General features: G+C 44.5%; 2 protein-coding genes across 7 annotated transcripts in view; one reads left to right on the forward strand and one right to left on the reverse strand.

Moving 5' to 3' along the window:
- Positions 1–19,381, reverse strand: part of LOC306931554 (follistatin-related protein 1-like) — a 101,094-nt gene that overhangs the window by 38,390 nt on the left and 43,323 nt on the right. The gene's annotated exons all lie outside the window — the stretch shown is intronic.
- Positions 14,538–19,381, forward strand: part of LOC306931555 (UPF0524 protein C3orf70 homolog A-like) — a 28,865-nt gene continuing 24,021 nt past the window's right edge. Inside the window, exon 1 of the mRNA XM_079512971.1 lies at positions 14,538–14,787. Coding sequence (XP_079369097.1) covers positions 14,610–14,787 — 178 coding nt within the window. The 5' untranslated portion in view covers positions 14,538–14,609. The remainder of the gene's footprint in view (positions 14,788–19,381) is intronic.

A 19,381-nucleotide genomic window follows, 5' to 3' on the forward strand; every position in this document is an offset into this window, starting at 1 on the left:
GCCATATCAAGCCTTGTACCCTATTCTGAGAGATTTCTAGACTCCACCTTGTTGCAGCCTTTGCATGCACTTGCTGGAACTGGAAAAGACTATGCAACTCTGAAAAGCGAACTCATTGTTGCAAAGCCAATGTTGGCCAAGATATGTTGTCCAACCGAAACAGACCTGGCCACTGTGTCTAAACACATGAAGACATACAAAGCATTTCCTGTGTTGCACAAGTTGTATGTGACAGCCCTTGTAATTGGTGTGTCTTCAGCTTCATGTGAGAGTTCCTTCTCCATGCTGGCATGTGTCCTAACCCCCTACCGTCGCACCATGTTGCACGACAGAAAAAAGAACTTGCGGTCATCTTGGCACATGATACATTGGACATGGATGAATTTGTTACCATTTTTGCCAGGACAAACGGAAGACTCATGTTGTAGAGATAGATAGAGAGATAAAAAGAAAAAAAGAAAAAGATGAAAAAAAGATAAATGTGTCAGTCAGTGTCCTATTTGTGCCGGTCCCAAGCCCGGGTAAATGCAAATTAAGGGTAGTGTCAGGAAGGGCAATTGGGTTAGCATACTGTTGGTCAAAGAAGGAGAAGTTATATGAACTGATATGATGATAGCATAGTTTTCTATGCATTTCGGGGGTTTGGGGGGATTTGACACGCCAAAAATGTCTGCCCACCCTAGTGGGCCTGGCTGAATCCGGCCCTGAACGGGACAGACCGAGGCGAATATATATATTCCATAGAGTAATGATGTATATTCAGGTCTAATTCTTCATGGGGGCTCGAGCCCCGCCGCCCCCCACGGAGTCTACGTCACTGCTTGTGCATGCAGTAATGGTCTTTTCATTTAGGTATTAAAAAAGGTTATCAATTCATTAGCATCTGGGACCCCACCCCCAATCATGTGGGGACCCCACAGGTTGAGATGCCTATATCAGAGGCCCATTTATACTTTTCTTTTTCTTCCCAATTTTGCGTGTCTGTGTGTACCACGGAAATTATTTGATTGGTTGAGCATGGAATGTGATGTATGATGATAAGAGCGCCCATTACTTTTTTTGAGGGGCTATAGCCCCTCCTATGTCCAGTTTTTGGTGTGTGTGTGTGTGTGTGTGTGTGTGTAAACACAAACTTTGTCCTAAAACACAAACATTGACAATGAATGGACAATTTAATTTAATTTAAACACAAACATTGCGTAACACAAACATCGAAGACAAAGGTGAGGAAATTCTGATTGGCTGGAATAAGATAATGTATGTATTATGATGTACGATGATAAGAGCGCCTCTCACTTCACACAGGTGTGATTTTTATCTCATATTAAACAAAACAAAAAGTTTATGGTTATATTCTTCAAAGTTTAAAGCTCAATCAAGTAATCATTATTTGGCCAAGGTTTCAGCCCAAATATAGTCATAATGAGACGCACACGCACGCACGCATGCATGCATGCACGCACCCACATAGTCCAGCAGGGAGCAGTGTTGTCATACCATAATCTATAGTACGAGCCTATAGACTAGAGTCTAGTGACTAGACTCTAGTCTATAGGCTCGAAAACTCAAAAGAGAGGGTGGCACACAAGACCCTCTAAGAAGGTATTGGTTTTCAAAGTGGGGTCCGGGGACTCCCAAGGGTCCTTGGGGGGGGGTTCCAAACTTCCATGGGGTCCCCAGCAAAAGTAATATAGCATCAGAATAATTTTAATCACTTTAAACATTTCTATACTGGCTATTCAAAAACAGCAAATCTACAATCTCACAGCCACGCAAGCGCGCTCGTTTGCTATTTTTGAAAATGTTAGAAAAATAATATCAATATACAGACATAACTCTTCAGGGGGGGGGGTCCCTGGCACAAACTCTTTTCAGAAGGGGGTCCACGCCACGGCCAATAAGTATATCAATTTGAGGGACCTGTCCCTTGACATTCAAAAGTTCTACAAACTCACAACATGCTGTATACTGCGTTGTGAGAAAGCTGAAGTCAAAGCGGTTAATGTATGTCTTGTCTTGTAATAATAATCTAAATCTACAAAGTAACTAGTATATATTCAAATAATTGTAAGTAGGCCTAGAAGTAAAATATTGAAAATTGGAAATACTCGAGTAAAGTAAAAATACCTCAAATTTGTATTTAAGTACAGTAGCCTACTTAACCCATTTTGGGCGGGAACCCCTTTTGGTGTTAGCATTATGTTATGCTTTAGCTATTGAAAAATAGCAGATCTACAAGCTCATAGCGCGCCTTGTAGGTCTGCTATTTTTTTAAAACCGAAGAACCACTGACATAGAAACGTAACTTTTTCAGAAAACTGTCAGAAGAAATATTTAGAATCTGATCTCAGGTCAAAATGGGTTTTAAGTATATGAACTTTACACCACTGACTGAACGCATGCCTTTACAATATCCTATGCTATGTTCTGTGATAGAACTACCAGAAGGGAAATGTATTCATCTCTTAGAGGCATGTGGCTGAGGCCATGACACATCTTGAGCGTTCTAGGCTATGGCGGCAACAGCAAATATGTATAATGCAAGTGGTAGAATTCTTTGAACCTAAGAAAAGGGAGCGGCCTATATTTAGCCTCAGTCAGTAAGCTACTGAAAGAGTGAATGTTTCATAATGCCATGTGTGGGGGAATCCTCTCCTGCATTCCTGATGTATAATTCAAGAAGCGGGTGGACATTGTTTGAATATTAATATGACTCGTCTACCACACACAACCGGGTTTCCCGTGTATGTCCCAGTGGTGTTAACCCATTGCCATCGTGAAGGATCTGTGTCATTTTAGATTTTAACCACTTTAAATCATTCTTTTATACTTTGGCTATTAAAAAATAGAAGATATACAAGCTTGTAGATCTGCTATTTAAATATAAATATTCTTAAAAGTAACCATTTTTCTTTGCTTCTGGGGGTCCCAGGATCAAATATATTTGAAGTTGGGGGACCGCGGCCAAATACATATAATTTTAGGGGTCTTTGAGTTTTTTTTAGAAAACTGGATTTCCCTTAGAGATAGGGTGAGAAGTTCAGTCACACGAGAGAGACTCGGAGTAGAACCGCTGCTCCTTCGCCTGGAAAGGAGCCAGCTTAGGTGGTTCGGGCATCTGGTTAGGATGCCTCTCGGGCGTCTCCCTAGGGAGGTCCTCGACGCACGTCCCACTGGGAGGAGACCCCGGGGCAGACCAAGGCGCAGTTGGAGGAAACACATCGACTCACTGGCCTTGGAACATCTCGGGATCCCCCAGGAGGAAGTCACTAATGTTGCTCTGGAGAGGGAAGTCTGGAGCATTCTGGTGGAGCTGTTGCCCCCGCGACCCGACTACGGATAAGCGGTTGAAGATGGATGGATGGATGGATGGATGGATGGATGGCTGGCTGGATGGATGGATGGATGGATGGATGGATGGATGGATGGATGGATGGATGGATGGATTTAGAAGACATCTTTTGAATCAGTCTCAAGTCTTAATGGGTTAAGAGATCAATACCGCTCAATGTAAAAATACAAAACCAAATTTTGTGGACATACTGTTGGACAAACTGTAGGTCTATTTGTTACCGTAAACAACTCTGAGAACAACCCAGCGAACTGAAACATGAAATTGAAGTGCTTGACGTCAAGAGGATGTGAAATCTGTCACAAGAATAAGAACATCTGGAGAAGACATCTGCTTAACGTCCGTCCGCCCATGTTTCTGCACGCTCCTCTTTTCTGTCGTCTCACTTTCATTCTATATACCTTCTCTCTCATTTCTTGTCCCTCTGCCCGTCTTCATCGTTTCTGTTTTGTCCTCGATTGTTGTTCATGACCACTCTCTCTTTACTGGTAAATATGGCTATTGCACCTATAGCATCGTAACAGTGCCATAACAACAAAACAATTGAATCCACCCTTAAACAAACTTAAGATTAGGCATTAACCACTTTTCAAAAGATAAATATGTGAGGTTGTACTGTAGATCTGATATTTTTGAAAGATGTCTCTAATGACCTGCACAAAATAGGGACGTCACATCAGGGTTCAAGTGGTTCAATGTGGATACAGCTTTAAGATGATTTTGTTGTAGACACAGCAACTAGGCCGATAGATTCTCTATTCTATGCTTATAAACCTGGCACAGGGGGAACGGTGGCACAGTTGGTAGTGCTGTCGCCTCACAGCTAGAAGGTCCTGGGTTCGATTCCCGCTCGGGGCGGCGTGTTTCCTCCTCCGCGTCATCAGTGCCCATACCCGAGGCGGGGTTGGCGAAAGGGCCTTTCTGTGTGGAGTTTGCATGTTCTCCCCGTGTCCCCTAGGGTAGGTACCCTCACAAAAAACATGCAGTAATCCTGGTCTCTAAACTGCCTCCCCCTGGCCAGCCGGGGCGCCTGATGGAGGGGAAAGGAACAGGTTGGAATAACGTGTTCCTTCCACACGCTACGTCCAACCAGGGAAACTCCCCCCCTGTCAGGTGTAAAGGAGAAACTTGGACACTCAGGCATGAAGGAAGCATGAGTTCAAGTCCGTTGCTCTCCCCATGTCCCCCATATATGGGGACTAGGTTGGCGGAGGGTGTGTAGAGCCCAGGATCACATTAGATAATTGACACAGGGGTGAAAATGGGTTACAAAATCGTGGGATAAAGATTATATAAATAAATAATAATAAAAATAAACATGGCACAGCTTGAACCCTTGTAGTGCTATGCCCCAAACCAAGCTGTCAGTGTCTCTGACACCGATGTTCCCATCTCAGGTATCAAAGGACATTACAAATATAGTGTGGGTGCGTGTGTGCATGCGTGTGTGAGTGCGTGCGTGCGTGCGTGCGTGCGTGCGTGCGTGCGTGCGTGCGAGAGAGAGAATATTCAACACCAATAGACACCCTCTAGCAATGTCTGTGATAGTCTGAGAGAGGCCAACATGTGAAACAGACTGCAAGCAGTACTTTGTTTCTAAAAGCCATTTGTTTCTCTTCATCATGAGAAACCCACAGAGCTGTGTGGGTGTCTTATTCAAAACCTAGCAGGAGGCAAACTGCACCAAAACACCCCTCTACATGACATCCCACTGGCTCAGTGTGGGCTAAGATGCACATCGTGTCACACCATCACTGTGTAGCGTATGCTTGGTGGTGCCCCTGCTGCACAAAACCTGCTTTGAATAAGTGCATTCACTTAAAAAACCCAGCAGTTAGTTTAGCAGTTCAAGGGTGGTTACGAGCTGTTTTCTTTATCTCACAACACTAAAATCAGCGCCCCACTGGTTCTGATAAAGCTGGAAATGTTAGAGACTGAGGAAGCACAGCTATGTAGCAGCACATCAAGTGAGAAGGGATGGCAATACTCCCCACACTACTCTCTACTCTCTCTACCCTTATGGCGGAGTTATACGTAGTTGCACGCCAGTGTCGTGCACCGAAAATAGCAGATCTTCTAGCGCTTGTGGATTGCCTGTTTTCGGTTGGTGACACAGCGCACAACCTCGTTTAAAAAATAAGGTTTTTACCGTACATGGCTACATGCCCACTATACTCCAAAGATAGTAAAAATAGGTAAATACTGAGGTTCATTAATGTCTTGGAAAATATAATGAAATAATAATTAATGCTTTAAATTATATTTAAATATCATATGTATGTCACACATCGTTGAGAAGCAGCAGCTCGGTCTCCCTTAACGAGGACACTTCAAAACATTTCTTCGATTCATGTTCACCACTAAAAAAAACGCCAACAGCTGTCTCCTAACAACCCCTTTTATCGGGGATCTTACTTTAAAAACCAGCTTGCTCATGTGGAAATTTTTAATTACTACAACAAATGTCCTTCAAGCATTGTAGTTTAGCACTAGAATGATTACGGCAATCTTTTTTTTTTTTACTTTTTAACCGATTTTGGGCGGGAACCCCTTTTGGTGTTATAATTTAGCTATTGAAAAATAGCAGATCTACAAGCTCATAGCGCGCCACCGAGTGGCGCGCTACGAGCTTGTAGATCTGCTATTTTTGAAAAATTGTGAAAATATTGATTTCAGAAAACTGGAGGATTTAGAAGATTTTTTTTAAATTTCGAGGTCAGGCCTAAATGGGTTAAATTAGCTTAGTCCGTGTTGCTTGCTGCCAACCCCCACTGTTGGTCTGCATGGGGACAGTGTGCAGCGTAGACATTAGACAACATATGTCTCCCAACAATTTGACAGTGGGGAGTTTGACTTGGGTAATGTAATGGGCACAGAGGTTTATGCCATCTCCCCCAGATCCCAAAGAAGAAATGGAACAAAGCTAGAAAAGTGTGCTCCTCGGAGCACAGGTCTCTTCGCCAGGCCAGGTTGCCTACCTAGGGCCTGCTAACCTCGCCTCACCAGGCTTTCCACCACCTCGGAGGAAAGCCTGGTCTCTGTTTCAAAAGTCCGTATGATCCTGTCGGGAGCGGATGATATCGTTACGTCATGTTGTAGTATTGTTTTGTAGTCGACAGGCAGGAACAACAGGCGGCAACTTCCTTTTCCCTCAAACCGATTTTTCTCAATTAAAAGCTCTCGTAGCCTGTAGCTTTTATTGAGAAAAATCGGTTTGAGGGAAAAGGAAGTTGCCGCCTGTTGTTCCTGCCTGTCGACTACAAAACAATACTACAACATGACGTAACGATATTGTTGCGAGACGTCAACAAGGGGTAACTTCAGTGTGTACGTGCAGGAGGAATGTCCAGGACGAGGAATATCACATTAACTTCTTTATGTATCAGAATGGCAGTAATTAGTACAGGCTTTTCAGTGCGCTCTAGCTTCGGTGCAGAGGAACGTATGTCCACACCAAAACCAGCAAGCGTCACAATCACAATGAATGAACCGGAAAGGTAAATCTCTCCCCACCTACATGTACCCGCCCCCTCATACATGTAATTCCGTTATCAAGGTGAGATTATATAAGGAATACGAGATACTCACTTATGCTGCAACAATAACTATAAGCTAAATAATAAGAACAATATGAGGCATAGGAACCATCATAGCACCATCATTACAATATCATCCGCTCCCGACAGGATCATATACCCTAAATGAAATGGTGCCCAGGCTAAGGGCCTGCAAACTTTGGAATGGGGCCGCCGCCTTTATGTTGAGTCACGATCCAATCCAAACATAGTCTGTACTGTGGCCTTTGGCTGTTCAGCCTATGGCCGTCCAGTCTATATGGCCACCCGAGACAATCAGATATATCACAACTAAATGAACAAGAGGGCAAGCTTCAGAAGATCAGAACCTTGGCGAGGCTGCAAGTGAGATGTAACATTTTCAATTTCCTTAGAATTACATCGTTTAATATCCTGATTTTGGTGATCAGTCGGAATTACTGCTCAGGTGTACCTGAATGTTTGCCACTTTTGGAAGGAAGCTACAAACCATTGTGCGATGGAATATAAATTAATACCAATTCCAATGCTTGGATCAATAACCAATAACACCAATAACACGTTGCCATCAAATGTTCCAAGGTTTGAACACTGTCCAAACTATCCATCAACCCTTCCATTGTCCATCACTTTGCTCGTCGACAGTATCAATTCTTGTTGACATTGTAGCACTCCGATTAGTCCATCCATCCAAACATTCATCCATCCATCCCTCCCAGATTTGTCCGCCCACTCGCTTGTTCCCTTGACCCGATTCTACAGTAACTCTCCAGACTAACAATGCAATATAATGATGGATGACAAATGCTCAGTATGAGTCATGACATGACCCTACGTGTGAATGTGTTCATTCCCTCTTCTCTCCAGCTCCTCTCCTCTGCCTATCTCATCTCATTGATACAAGTACCCAACATAATGATGTGTCAGTGTGTGTGCGGCGCACTCGCGCACACGCGCGCGTGTGTGTGTGTGTGTGTGTGTGTGTGTGTGTGTGTGTGTGTGTGTGTGTGTGTGTGTGAAACGACTCCAATCTTCTCATACGTCCATAAGCAATGCTCTGTACACCTATATGGAAACATCTGTGTTAATTGTGTCTGTGGGTGTTTGCACCCATGGACGCTGCACCCACCCACGCGCCCCCATTATCAGGCTCTCATAATTTACACAATTCCGCTGAAAATCAATTACCGCCAACAGTCTGATTCCGTAGCACTGCTACAAGCATCATCAGCATCCAGCATGATATGCACAGCACAGTATATGGTATCTTTAGTGTTGCATTTTTGAGTGGTGTAAACCACTCCAACAACTGGCTTTGTACCCGTGTCTGTTCGTACCAAAAAAAACGATGTACCCGTCCGTGTCTGTTCGTACCAAAAAAATCACACCCGTGTGAACTGAGTGGTGTAAGGTTTTATATAGCATGATCAGCTGTGGTCTGACGTAATGTCTGACGTCCGATGTGAGGTATTATATAAGGTAAGGTATTATATAGCCTGATCAGCTCTGATCTGACGTAATGAAATCACACCCGGATGTGATTTCACAACTGGCTTTTTTTGTGCAGAAAAAATGACCATGGTTGCTACGGTCATCCAGTTCACCCGGGTGTGATTTAATTACGTCAGAAATTATTTTGAACATAGCAACCATGCTCATTTTTTTCTGCACACAAAAGCCAGTTGTAGGAGTGGTTTACACCACTCAAAAATGAGCACGGTTGCTATGGTTCACACGGGTGTGATTTCATTACGTCAGACATTACGTCAGACCACAGCTGATCAGTCTATATAAGACCTTACACCACTCAGTTCACACGGGTGTGATTTTGTACACTCTCAGAGTTAGATTAACAATTTTAATGTCCCTGTGCATGTCTTTTTTTCAGGATGACTATTAAAACTGAGGACCTCATTTTAACGGTCTAAAATGGGATTATGGGTAATAATAAATACACAATCAGTGAAAAATATTCTTCAAATATTAATCCCACGCAGATACATGTATAGTGCATAGTGAGAGAGCATTTGTATTCCTCATAGATAGTCCATTTCTCGAAGGGAAAAACAAGAACCAATTTACAAGCCAACCACGTGTCATGATGTTACATATGTGGTGAGGTTGCAGAATGGCTAGTATTTTCGAGGAAGTATACAGTTAGGACCAGTTCAACAGAGTTTCACTCAGGACAGCTATAGGGAAGTTACTTTGGGGGTTGCTGTTCTAGGCTAGCTTTCCTTGAACCTCCTCATGGGCACAGCACACGTCAACTCGGAGTGGGTGGAAGGTGTAGAGAAGAGTAGGCGGAACATTGGCACTTAATAACACATGCTGACGGCCGGGCGGCGGCTGCCTCCGAGTGATTGACTGCTTGTCAGACATGTCAGATACGGTGACGGGGTGAGAAGAAGAGGAGAATGGAAGAGAGAAAGGAGATTTATCTAGGCATAAACACTCCATGTGTCATTGCTTTTTTAACGGGGCAAATTAAAACTCGTTCAAAAAAATCTCCCTCATTTTAATTGTTCAATGATTACAGTCGCAGATGAGAGGAGAGGAGCCAATTATAGAATGGGGAAGAGGAGAAGAGAAGTGGTGGAGAGGTGAAAATGAGCACAGAGACCCCCTGAGCATGCTCCACCTTGCTGTCCTATTGAAATCACTCTCTGTGAGGATTTCTCCTCTGTTCATTATATAACTGCACGGTATACACTCGCACACATTTGGAAAAAGGTCCTCGGTAACACTCGTGTTAATCCATTCTTCAATCTCCCCCGGGGTATTTGGTCGAATCCTATAAGCTTAACGTAGATAATAAACCGTTTACTTGAAAGGCCTGGATGGAGAGGGACATCATTGTCTTGGGAGACCTCTATGAAGGGGATGATGTGAACAAGTCATTTGCAGCTCTAACCCATTAACCCATTTTGGGCGGGAACCCCTTTTGGTGTTTTAACTAAGCATTATGTTATACTTTAGCTATTCAAAAATAGCAGATCTACAAGCTCCGAGTGGCGCACTACGAGCTTGTAGGTCTGCTATTTTTGAAAAATCGTGAAAATGCGGCACAAATCTTTGAATATATATTCTTTCAGAAGACTTTTTTTTTATTTCGAAATTAAAAAAAGTCTTTTTAAAATGTAATTTATTTTCTGAAAAACCTCATGTTTCTGTATCTGTGGTGCTCAATATTTTTTGTCAAGGACCCCCAAAAATTATCTGTAATTGGCCGCCGACCCCCATCTGAAAATATGTTGTTCCAGGGACCCCCCCAGAAGCAAAGATTTGAGTTAAAAACTGAAACTAAATTTTTCTAAAATAGCAGACCTACAAGTTGTAGATCTGCTATTTTTCAATAGCATAACAATGCTATAACAATGCTTTAAAACACCAAAAGGGGTTCCCGCCCAAAATGGGTTAAGACCTGAGGCCTACTGTACAAATGCCTTTTACATCAGTAGTTCACTTTCAGAAACACTTTCAAGCAAAAAATAAAAATAAAAAATAGCATAATGTACAAGCTCACAGCATGGCACGAATTGGCGTGCAGTTAGCTTGTATATCTGCTATTTTTGAATAACCAACGTTAAAACCTAAAATGACATTTTCCCGCTTTCAACGGGCTAAACATTAGTTGACCTACGACAACAGCAGCATGGCGGCATCTTTCTTTAGTTCACATGATATTTGGCAAAAAAAAAAACAGACCCGAATACTCCCTTTTCTATTCTTGGTTTATATGGAAACAGACGGCTACAAAATAAATAGTGCTCCATGCTTCTGAATCACTCAGATAATACAATCATCTTATCGGGAAGCCAGTGGGAAACAAACACCAGTGGGAAACAAAGTTTCCGAGGAGGCGTGGAGAAGGATTCTAAGACCATGGAAGCAAATGTTAAGGTAGTTTAAAACAAGACTTAAAGGACCACTTCACCACTTTTCAACTTCTCTTCATATTGGTCCTAACTAATGATAAAATACCACCATTTTTTCCTACTCAGTCTGTGTCTCATAGGAAGGCTGTGGGCAGTTCAGAAACCCGTCCACCAGTGACATCATCGATGGTGAATCCAAGCTAATAGAAACGGCAGGCTTTCTTTTCCTGAAAAGTTGCAATGCAAAAGTTGAAGCCATCGTTCTCACGATAATAAAAATCTAAATATATTTTAAAACAAATCTTGTTTAAAAAAAAATCTGCCTAATGATGATGTCACTGGTGGACGGGTGTCCGAACTGCCCAAAGCCCTCCTATGAGACACAGACCGAGTAGGAAAAAATGGTGGTGTTTTATCATGAACATTAGTGAGGACCAATTATATGAAGAGATGTTGAAAAGTGGTGAAGTGGTCCTTTAAGCCTTAACATTCTAAAAAAAAAAATACACTGGAGCTATGATCATACTGGAGCTATGATCCATGGCTTTCTTTATTTAATTTAGTGATTATACAAGCTATATCAGAGACAATGACAATAGAGAGATGGAGAGAGAGTGGGTGAGAAAGTGCAGAGAAGAAAGGAAACAGAAGAGAGAAGGAAACTATCAAGGGGACAGAGAGATAACTACAGCAGGGTTCCCCAATTCATTTTCCTCAAGGGCCATATTTTGACTAGGGAACCAGGCTGGGGGCCTTGTGTTTTTTGTTTTTTTCATTAATTAATTAAAAAATGTTCTCAACCAGTGGTCCGGGGACCACCAGTGGTCCTTGAGGGGGTGCCCAGTTTGACATGCATAGGCTACTGATCCCCATTTAATTCCATTTATATCTGGGACACCCCCCCCCCCCCCCCAAAAAAAAAACAAAACATTTTTTTTTTTATAGTTTCACAAGATAGTATTACCCAAAGTGTGAATGTAACACAGCTCTGTTTACACCTTGAATTCCTATTTAAATTCAATATATATTTGTAAATACATTGTTTTATTTTGATTGTCTTGTTCCACTTTGCAAAAACACCTTGAAGACCCTAACAGGAGCCCTCGTACAAGGTTTCTTCGACTATGCATGCACCTCTTGGTACCACAGCACCTCAAATGCCCTTAAAACAAGGCTCCAGACTTCCCAAAACAAACTGGTCAGGCTCCTACTTGGCCTCACCCCCCAAACCCACCTCACCCCTGCCCACTTTGACAGGCTGGAATGGCTTAGGGTCGACGACAGAGTACAGCATCTTGCAATGGGCCTGGTCCACAAGATTCGATACACCACCAAGATACCCATGTACCTGTCCAAATACTTCCCTAATGTTAACGAAGTCCACACCCACAACACCAGAGGGAGTGCAACAAACCATGTGCAACCCAGATTCGGCACAAACAAGGGACTACATTATTATTCGCTCCTATGCCACCAAAATGTGGAACGCCCTACCAACAGTCATTAAGACATGTGAGTCCCTTGACTCCTTCAAATCCGCTCTCAAAGGGCACCTACGGACGGCTGCAATTCAAAACTGGCCCCCGTAAAATCTGAATCCCCCCAACCACCCACCCACCCCTTTTTCCCCTCTACTGTATATGTTTCTTTTCCCTTTTTGCCTCCTTTATGATGAATTCCCGTTCTATTCTTTGGCTGTATAGAAGTGTATATTTGTACGTCTCTTGTAAACAAGTGTAATGCTTTATTGGGTCGTCCACTCACAGTTAACAGTCTTTGTATTGAGTTGTGCTTGAATTCTACTGTAATTCTGCAAACTGTTAATACATAATTATTTCAATCAATCAATCAAAGCTTTGGCAATGTAGACGTACGTTTTCTCAAGCCAATGAAGCTCCTTTGAATTGAATTGAAAGTGGAGGACAAGGATGAGAGAGAGAGAGAGAGAGAGAGAGAGAGAGAGAGAGAGAGAGAGAGAGAGAGGTGAGAGAAGAGCACCATGATTAAAAACAAACAATGCTGAATGTCAGAAGAGGGAGCCACAGCTGTGTTGACCCTGCAGGCTCCCTGGGACATCTAAACACCCGGTGCGTGCATGCGTGCGTGCGTGCGTGCGTGCGTGCGTGCGTGCGTGCGTGCGTGCGTGCGTGCGTGCGTGCGTGCGTGCGTGCACACGCACGCACGTCTTCAAGAGTTTGTATTGTTTTATCACTTGTGTTTTCCATCAAGAGACAGGTCACACACACAAATACCTTGGTACTCACAGGTACTCACAGTCCTGTTTGATTTCCACAAATCTTTTTTTTTCCTCATTCATATTCGTGACACATTGTGAACTTGTATCTGCTATTCACTGCATGCAACACCAGCAAGCAACTGAGTGAGTATAAATGAGGCTTAAAATGAGGCTTAAATGAGGAGACAGATAGATCTGAACACTGCAAAGGGAAACGCTCGATGACTTTTTTCCAGGTGTGCGCACACTGCAACAAATTAGATTTCACAAATTGCATCCAAAGGGAAAGGGCAAGTGAATGAAAAGTGTTTCCACGTCATCCAACCCCCCCCCCCCCACCCCCACACACACAAGTCGTCATCCCCCCCCCCCCATAAAGCATAAACATGCTGTACGACACACACACACACACACACACACACACACACACACACACACACACACACACACACACACACACACACACACACACACACACACACACACACACACACACACACACACACACACACACACACACACACACACACACACACGTAGTCATCCCCCCCCCCATAAGCATAAACATGCTGTACGACACACGCTCATACACACACACACACACACACACACACACACACACACACACACACACACACACACACACACACACACACACACACACACACACACACACACACACACACACACACACACACACACACACACACACACACACACACAAATGTATCTTGTCTGTGTTCCAAGTGGTGGGCTTTGATGTGATGGGTGCCGCCAGGCTGAGCTCAAATAATTATGAATCTTTCCTACAACCATGTATTAGCCTACTCTACTCTACTCTACTCTGCCCAGATGTGAACTAGAAACATACTCAAGTGAAAATTGTAGAGGGGATGATGAGAGAGAGAGAGAGAGAGAGAGAGAGAGAGAGAGAGAGAGAGAGAGGGAGAGAGAGAGAGAGAGGTGAGGTGGTGCTGTGGTGGTGGTGGTGGTGGTGGGGGGGTGTTGTTCGGCTGATAGGAACCTCCCATAAGAGAGAGGGACGGGAGTCTAGGGATAGAGCGAGGGGATCGAATGCTGCGATCCGTTGCTTTTATTAACCACTAGTCAGGACTCAGTCAGGCGACAGGCGTATAGCCTCTACAACAACACAGTACAACAGTGTCGAATGGCCAAGTTGAACGTGGTGTTGTGCACGGTGGTTCTCTGCTGGACACGAGGACAGCTCTGGGGCGGCCGTGAATGAGCGCTCAACAACTCTTTTCGACGGCCAGGCTATTTGGAGAGAGACAGAGAGAGTCTCCCTCCGTTTGGATTGTTTGTTCCCCGATGATGATGACGATGATGATGATGATGATGATGATGATGATGATGGTCCGTGCGTGAGTGAACGCGACACCGTTATTTTTCCTACACATTTTTGTTTTTGCGAGATGCGCCGTTATTCGCACCGTTCTCTCCGATGATGCGGGAGACTAGTGACTACTACGACTACTACTCGGCTTCCAGGTAGAACGGAGGTGCTCTGCTGCTGGTACCGAAGTGGGACAGTAGTGTGTGGGCACACAGGACAAGGAAGGAGGAACGATATGGCAACCTCTGGAGGACCGAAGAGCGTCAAGTTGGACGAGGCTCAAGCCTCGGCGAAGAGCTGCGCGGGGCGGCCGGACTTTCTGCCGTGCGACGGCGGACAGTCCGCCTGCGCCACACACAGCCACGGGAAGTGTTTCAAACTGCACTGGTGCTGCCACCTGGGCTGGTGTCACTGTGAGTTGAAGTTCATGTTCAAGTCTCTGTCTCTCTCAAGGACCCCCCATTTAGTGGACCCCCATTTGAAAAGATATGCCAGGGGACCCCCCCCCCCCCCCATGATATACTGCTCTAGCAGTGATTTTCAACTATTTTAATTTCAAGGACCCCCCAGTTTGACATGGATTTATAGGCTACGGAGTCGGACCCCCCATTTAATGGCATTCCTATCTCTGGGACCCCCAATTTACATTGTAAAATCAATGTTAATTTAACTCTGAGAATATTCAAATGGCACCAAATGGACCCGTCACGGTCCATTTGGTTCTATTTGGACACTCTGAGTCACAGACCCAAAAGGGTCCAAATTTGGTTCGTATAACTATAATTTGCAGGGGACCCCCTGGAAGTCCCTCAATGACCCGTGGGGGGTCCCTCTGGCCAGTGGTTCTCAACCCTTTTAATTTAAAGGACCACCATAACTGACAGTATTACAAATGTAATGAAACCAAATGGACTCGAGTCGTGAGGGTCCATTTGGTTTCAGTTGTATAGCCTATACACTCAGAGTTACACAGACCTATAGGAACCTGGACCCTGCTTTGAGAAACAGTGGCGTAGGCTACTCACAGTAACATCCTCATCAGTGTCCATGCTGTACAGCTGTTGTACAAAATGGAACCACAATATAGGATTGGGTCCTGTTTCCGTTTGTAGATTACACATGCACTCTTCGTTAAATTAAGGGTCAATTTGGTTCCATAAACTTCCATTTCTATTAGTTCTCAAAACACAGAAGAGTTTACTGTGTAGCTACTATACAGGCAGGCCTATGGTAGAATAACATAGAACACGACTATGGCTATTAAGTCAAACAGAATTCTATTCTATTCCCTCCCTAAAGGAACAGAATGGAGTCCCCCTGTCCGTCTGTCTGTCTCTCTGTCTGTCTCTCTCTCTCTCTCTCTCTCTCTCTCTCTGAGAGTGACAGTTCCAGTGTACCTACATGCTGAAACTGCTGATCAGGGCATTTAGTGGCAAAGATTTAAACAAAATGTGTTTTATATATAGCTCAGCTGAACGAGACAAAAGACCAACTTCATGAGTCTGCGACCTCTGTTGTTTCTTTTCTTTTTTCTCTCACTTCATTTTTATTGATGAAAAGACAAGGACGGACAACAACAAAAATAGAAAAGGAAAAAACAAAAGCAAAGACCTCTGTTGTTTCAGAGACATTATTATAGGCTCACTCAATAAAACATGCTGTGGTAGAAACATACATACATACAGCCTGCCACATAAATGGAAAAAATTTCCTGCTATGGAACTGATTCCGTTTTATGTTTTTCTGTCACAGTAGATTTGCTGATAGGTTATAGGCTTGGCTTGTGTTTCTGTCCTCTGCATTTAACACATCCTAACTATCAGGAGCAGTGGGCTATTAATACATGCAGCACCTAGGGAGCCGTTTGGGTTAAGCGTCTTGGTCAGGGACACTTGGACTCATACAGTAGACCGGGGGCCAAGGGGGGAACCTCATACAGTAGACCGGGGGGCCAAGTGGGGAACCTCATACAGTAGGCCGGGGGGCCAAGTGGGGAACCTCATACAGTAGACCGGGGGGCCAAGTGGGGAACCTCATACAGTAGACCGGGGGGCCAAGTGGGGAACCTCATACAGTAGACCGGGGGCCAAGTGGGGAACCTCATACAGTAGACCGGGGGGCCAAGTGGGGAACCTCATACAGTAGACCGGGGGCCAAGTGGGGAACCTCATACAGTAGACCGGGGGGCCAAGTGGGGAACCTCATACAGTAGACCGGGGGCCAAGTGGGGAACCTCATACAGTAGACCGGGGGGCCAAGTGGGGAACCTCATACAGTAGACCGGGGGCCAAGTGGGGAACCTCATACAGTAGACCGGGGGGCCAAGTGGGGAACCTCATACAGTAGACCGGGGGGCCAAGTGGGGAACCTCATACAGTAGACCGGGGGCCAAGTGGGGAACCTCATACAGTAGACCGGGGGGCCAAGTGGGGAACCTCATACAGTAGACCGGGGGCCAAGTGGGGAACCTCATACAGTAGACCGGGGGCCAAGGGGGGAACCTCATACAGTAGACCGGGGGCCAAGGGGGGAACCTCATACAGTAGACCGGGGGCCCAAGGGGGGAACCTCATACAGTAGACCGGGGGCCAAGGGGGGAACCTCATACAGTAGGCCGGGGGCCCAAGGGGGGAACCTCATACAGTAGGCCGGGGGCCCAAGGGGGGAACCTCATACAGTAGACCGGGGGCCAAGGGGGGAACCTCATACAGTAGACCGGGGCCCAAGGGGGGAACCTCATACAGTAGACCGGGGGGCCAAGGGGGGAACCTCATACAGTAGGCCGGGGGCCAAGGGGAGAACCGGCAACCCTTTGTTTACCAGACAGCTTCTCTAGCCAATAAGCCTATCTCACAGAATTTCCCCGCCCCCCTTAATACGCCCCCTTTCGGGGTTAGTGGTGATAGCGTGACGTCACTCCATAGACGCTTCATGTTAACAGAGGTAATTTAAGAAGTCTACAACTTTTGTTTTCTCAAGGTAAGGTTTGTTCTATCTGTTCGAGCTGATTTACCATATTGTTTGCTTCATAATAATATTGGTCTGTCACATTTTTACATTAGAAAATGTACTTAGATTCTCCAGAGAAAAAAACGTGTAAATGCTCATGTTAAAGTCACCACTATTTACCGGAAGTGGGCGTGAAAAACGGGCTGTGAGATAGGCCTATTCCATTCAGCTATGGCCGCATTAAAACCCATTTTGACCTGAGATCAGATTCTAAAAATGTCTTCTACATCCTGACAGTTTTCTGAATAAGCTATGTTTCTATGTCAGTCGATTTTTCAAAAATAGCAGACCTACAAGCTCGTAGCGTGCCACCGAGTGGCGCACTACGAGCTTGTAGATCTGCTATTTTTCAATAGCTAAAGCATAACATAATGCTAACACCAAAAGGGTTCCCGCCCAAAATGGGTTAACTTTAGCTCACTATGATTTATAGTTTATTACATTCTTGTCCCATAAAACCAAGTTGTCTCATTAAAACAAACTGGCCATTAGAAAAAGGCGGGCGTCTCTAAACTGTAGTACGTACGTACGTACGTACGTACGTACGTACGTACGTACGTACGCCCCTCCAGATGACATGCCTTCACTAAGGTGGTAGACTACTTCATTAACATGCATGCCTTCTCAGTGCACTCACTGCCTTCCGTCTAGTACTACTGAATAACATCTAGACGCTTTGACGTGCACAGATGTGTCATTTCAGACCATTGCAGGTGTTAATAATGCAGTATGGGAAGTGTGTGTGTGTGTGTGTGTGTGTGTGTGTGTGTGTGTGTGTGCGTGTGTGTGTGTGTGTGTGTGTGTGTGTGTGTGTGTGTGTGTGTGTGTGTGTGTGTGTGTGTGTGTCCTATAATGCAGTGGTTCCAAAACCTTTTAGCCCGTGACCCAAAAGAGAACTAGTGAAACCAAACTATAGTGAAAATAGCAGATCTACAAGCTCACAACATTTATGGAATTTCTTTGATTTTTTTTTGTCGATTTCTTCATGAAATGACTGAATTTTGTTTTTAATTCATGACGTTTTTTTAAAGTGTTTTGAAATAGTCATTTAAAAAAGTTGGAAATAAAAAAATAAAGGGACCCATAAAAATTGGTCCACGACCCAACCTCGGGACCGACCCAGTGTTTGGGAACCCCTGCTATAATGGACTAATGTACCTCATATTTGTAGCTCAGAGGGAGGTTGTACAAGGAGGAGGAGGTATGCGAGTCATGTGGGAAGGAAATGCATAATGCATCAATTAGGGTAAATGCGAGTGCAGGGAGCAGATAGCCTACTTTCAGATACAGGGTATCTACTGTCTAGATGGGGCAAGATGCTATATTTAAATACAAGTGAAGTGATACCATCCAACAACCACGGAAGCTCCAAGGCTCCGATAGAGATATAGAAATGATTATTCCTCATCTGTTTACAGCTGCTTTTACTTTAAACTTTGACCTATACGCAATCGAAATGATGCTTTTAATGCCTGAAGGCAAATCGGTACAAAATAAATGATTAATTCACGTTAGATCTCCCACAGAACAAAACCGGAAAGGAACAGAATACAGTCGTTTCCTTAGCTATATGGTTCTTTGCGTTCAGCAGCAGATAATAGAATTTCTTGAGGTATAGTGAATACTGATTGTCATTCACCATGCTTTGCTGTATAGAATATAGAACATAATACTGTGTGGAGTTTGCATGTTCTCCCCATGTCCCCTAGGGTAGGTACCCTCACAAAGAACATGCAGTAATCCTGGTCTCTAAACTGCCTCCCCCTGGCCAGCCGGGGCACCTGTTGGAGGGGAAAGGAACTGGTTGGAATAACGTGTTCCTTCCACGCGCTACGTCCAACCAGGGAAACTCCCCCCTGTCAGGTGTAAAGGAGCAACTTGGACACTCAGGCATGAAGGAAGCATGAGTTCAAGTCCGTTGCTCTCCCCATGTCCCCCATATATGGGGACAAGGTTGGCGGAGGGTGTGTAGAGCCCAGGATAACATTAGATAATTGA

This window comes from Electrona antarctica (assembly GCF_951216825.1).
Source record: "Electrona antarctica genome assembly, chromosome: 10".
Lineage (NCBI taxonomy): Eukaryota > Metazoa > Chordata > Actinopteri > Myctophiformes > Myctophidae > Electrona > Electrona antarctica.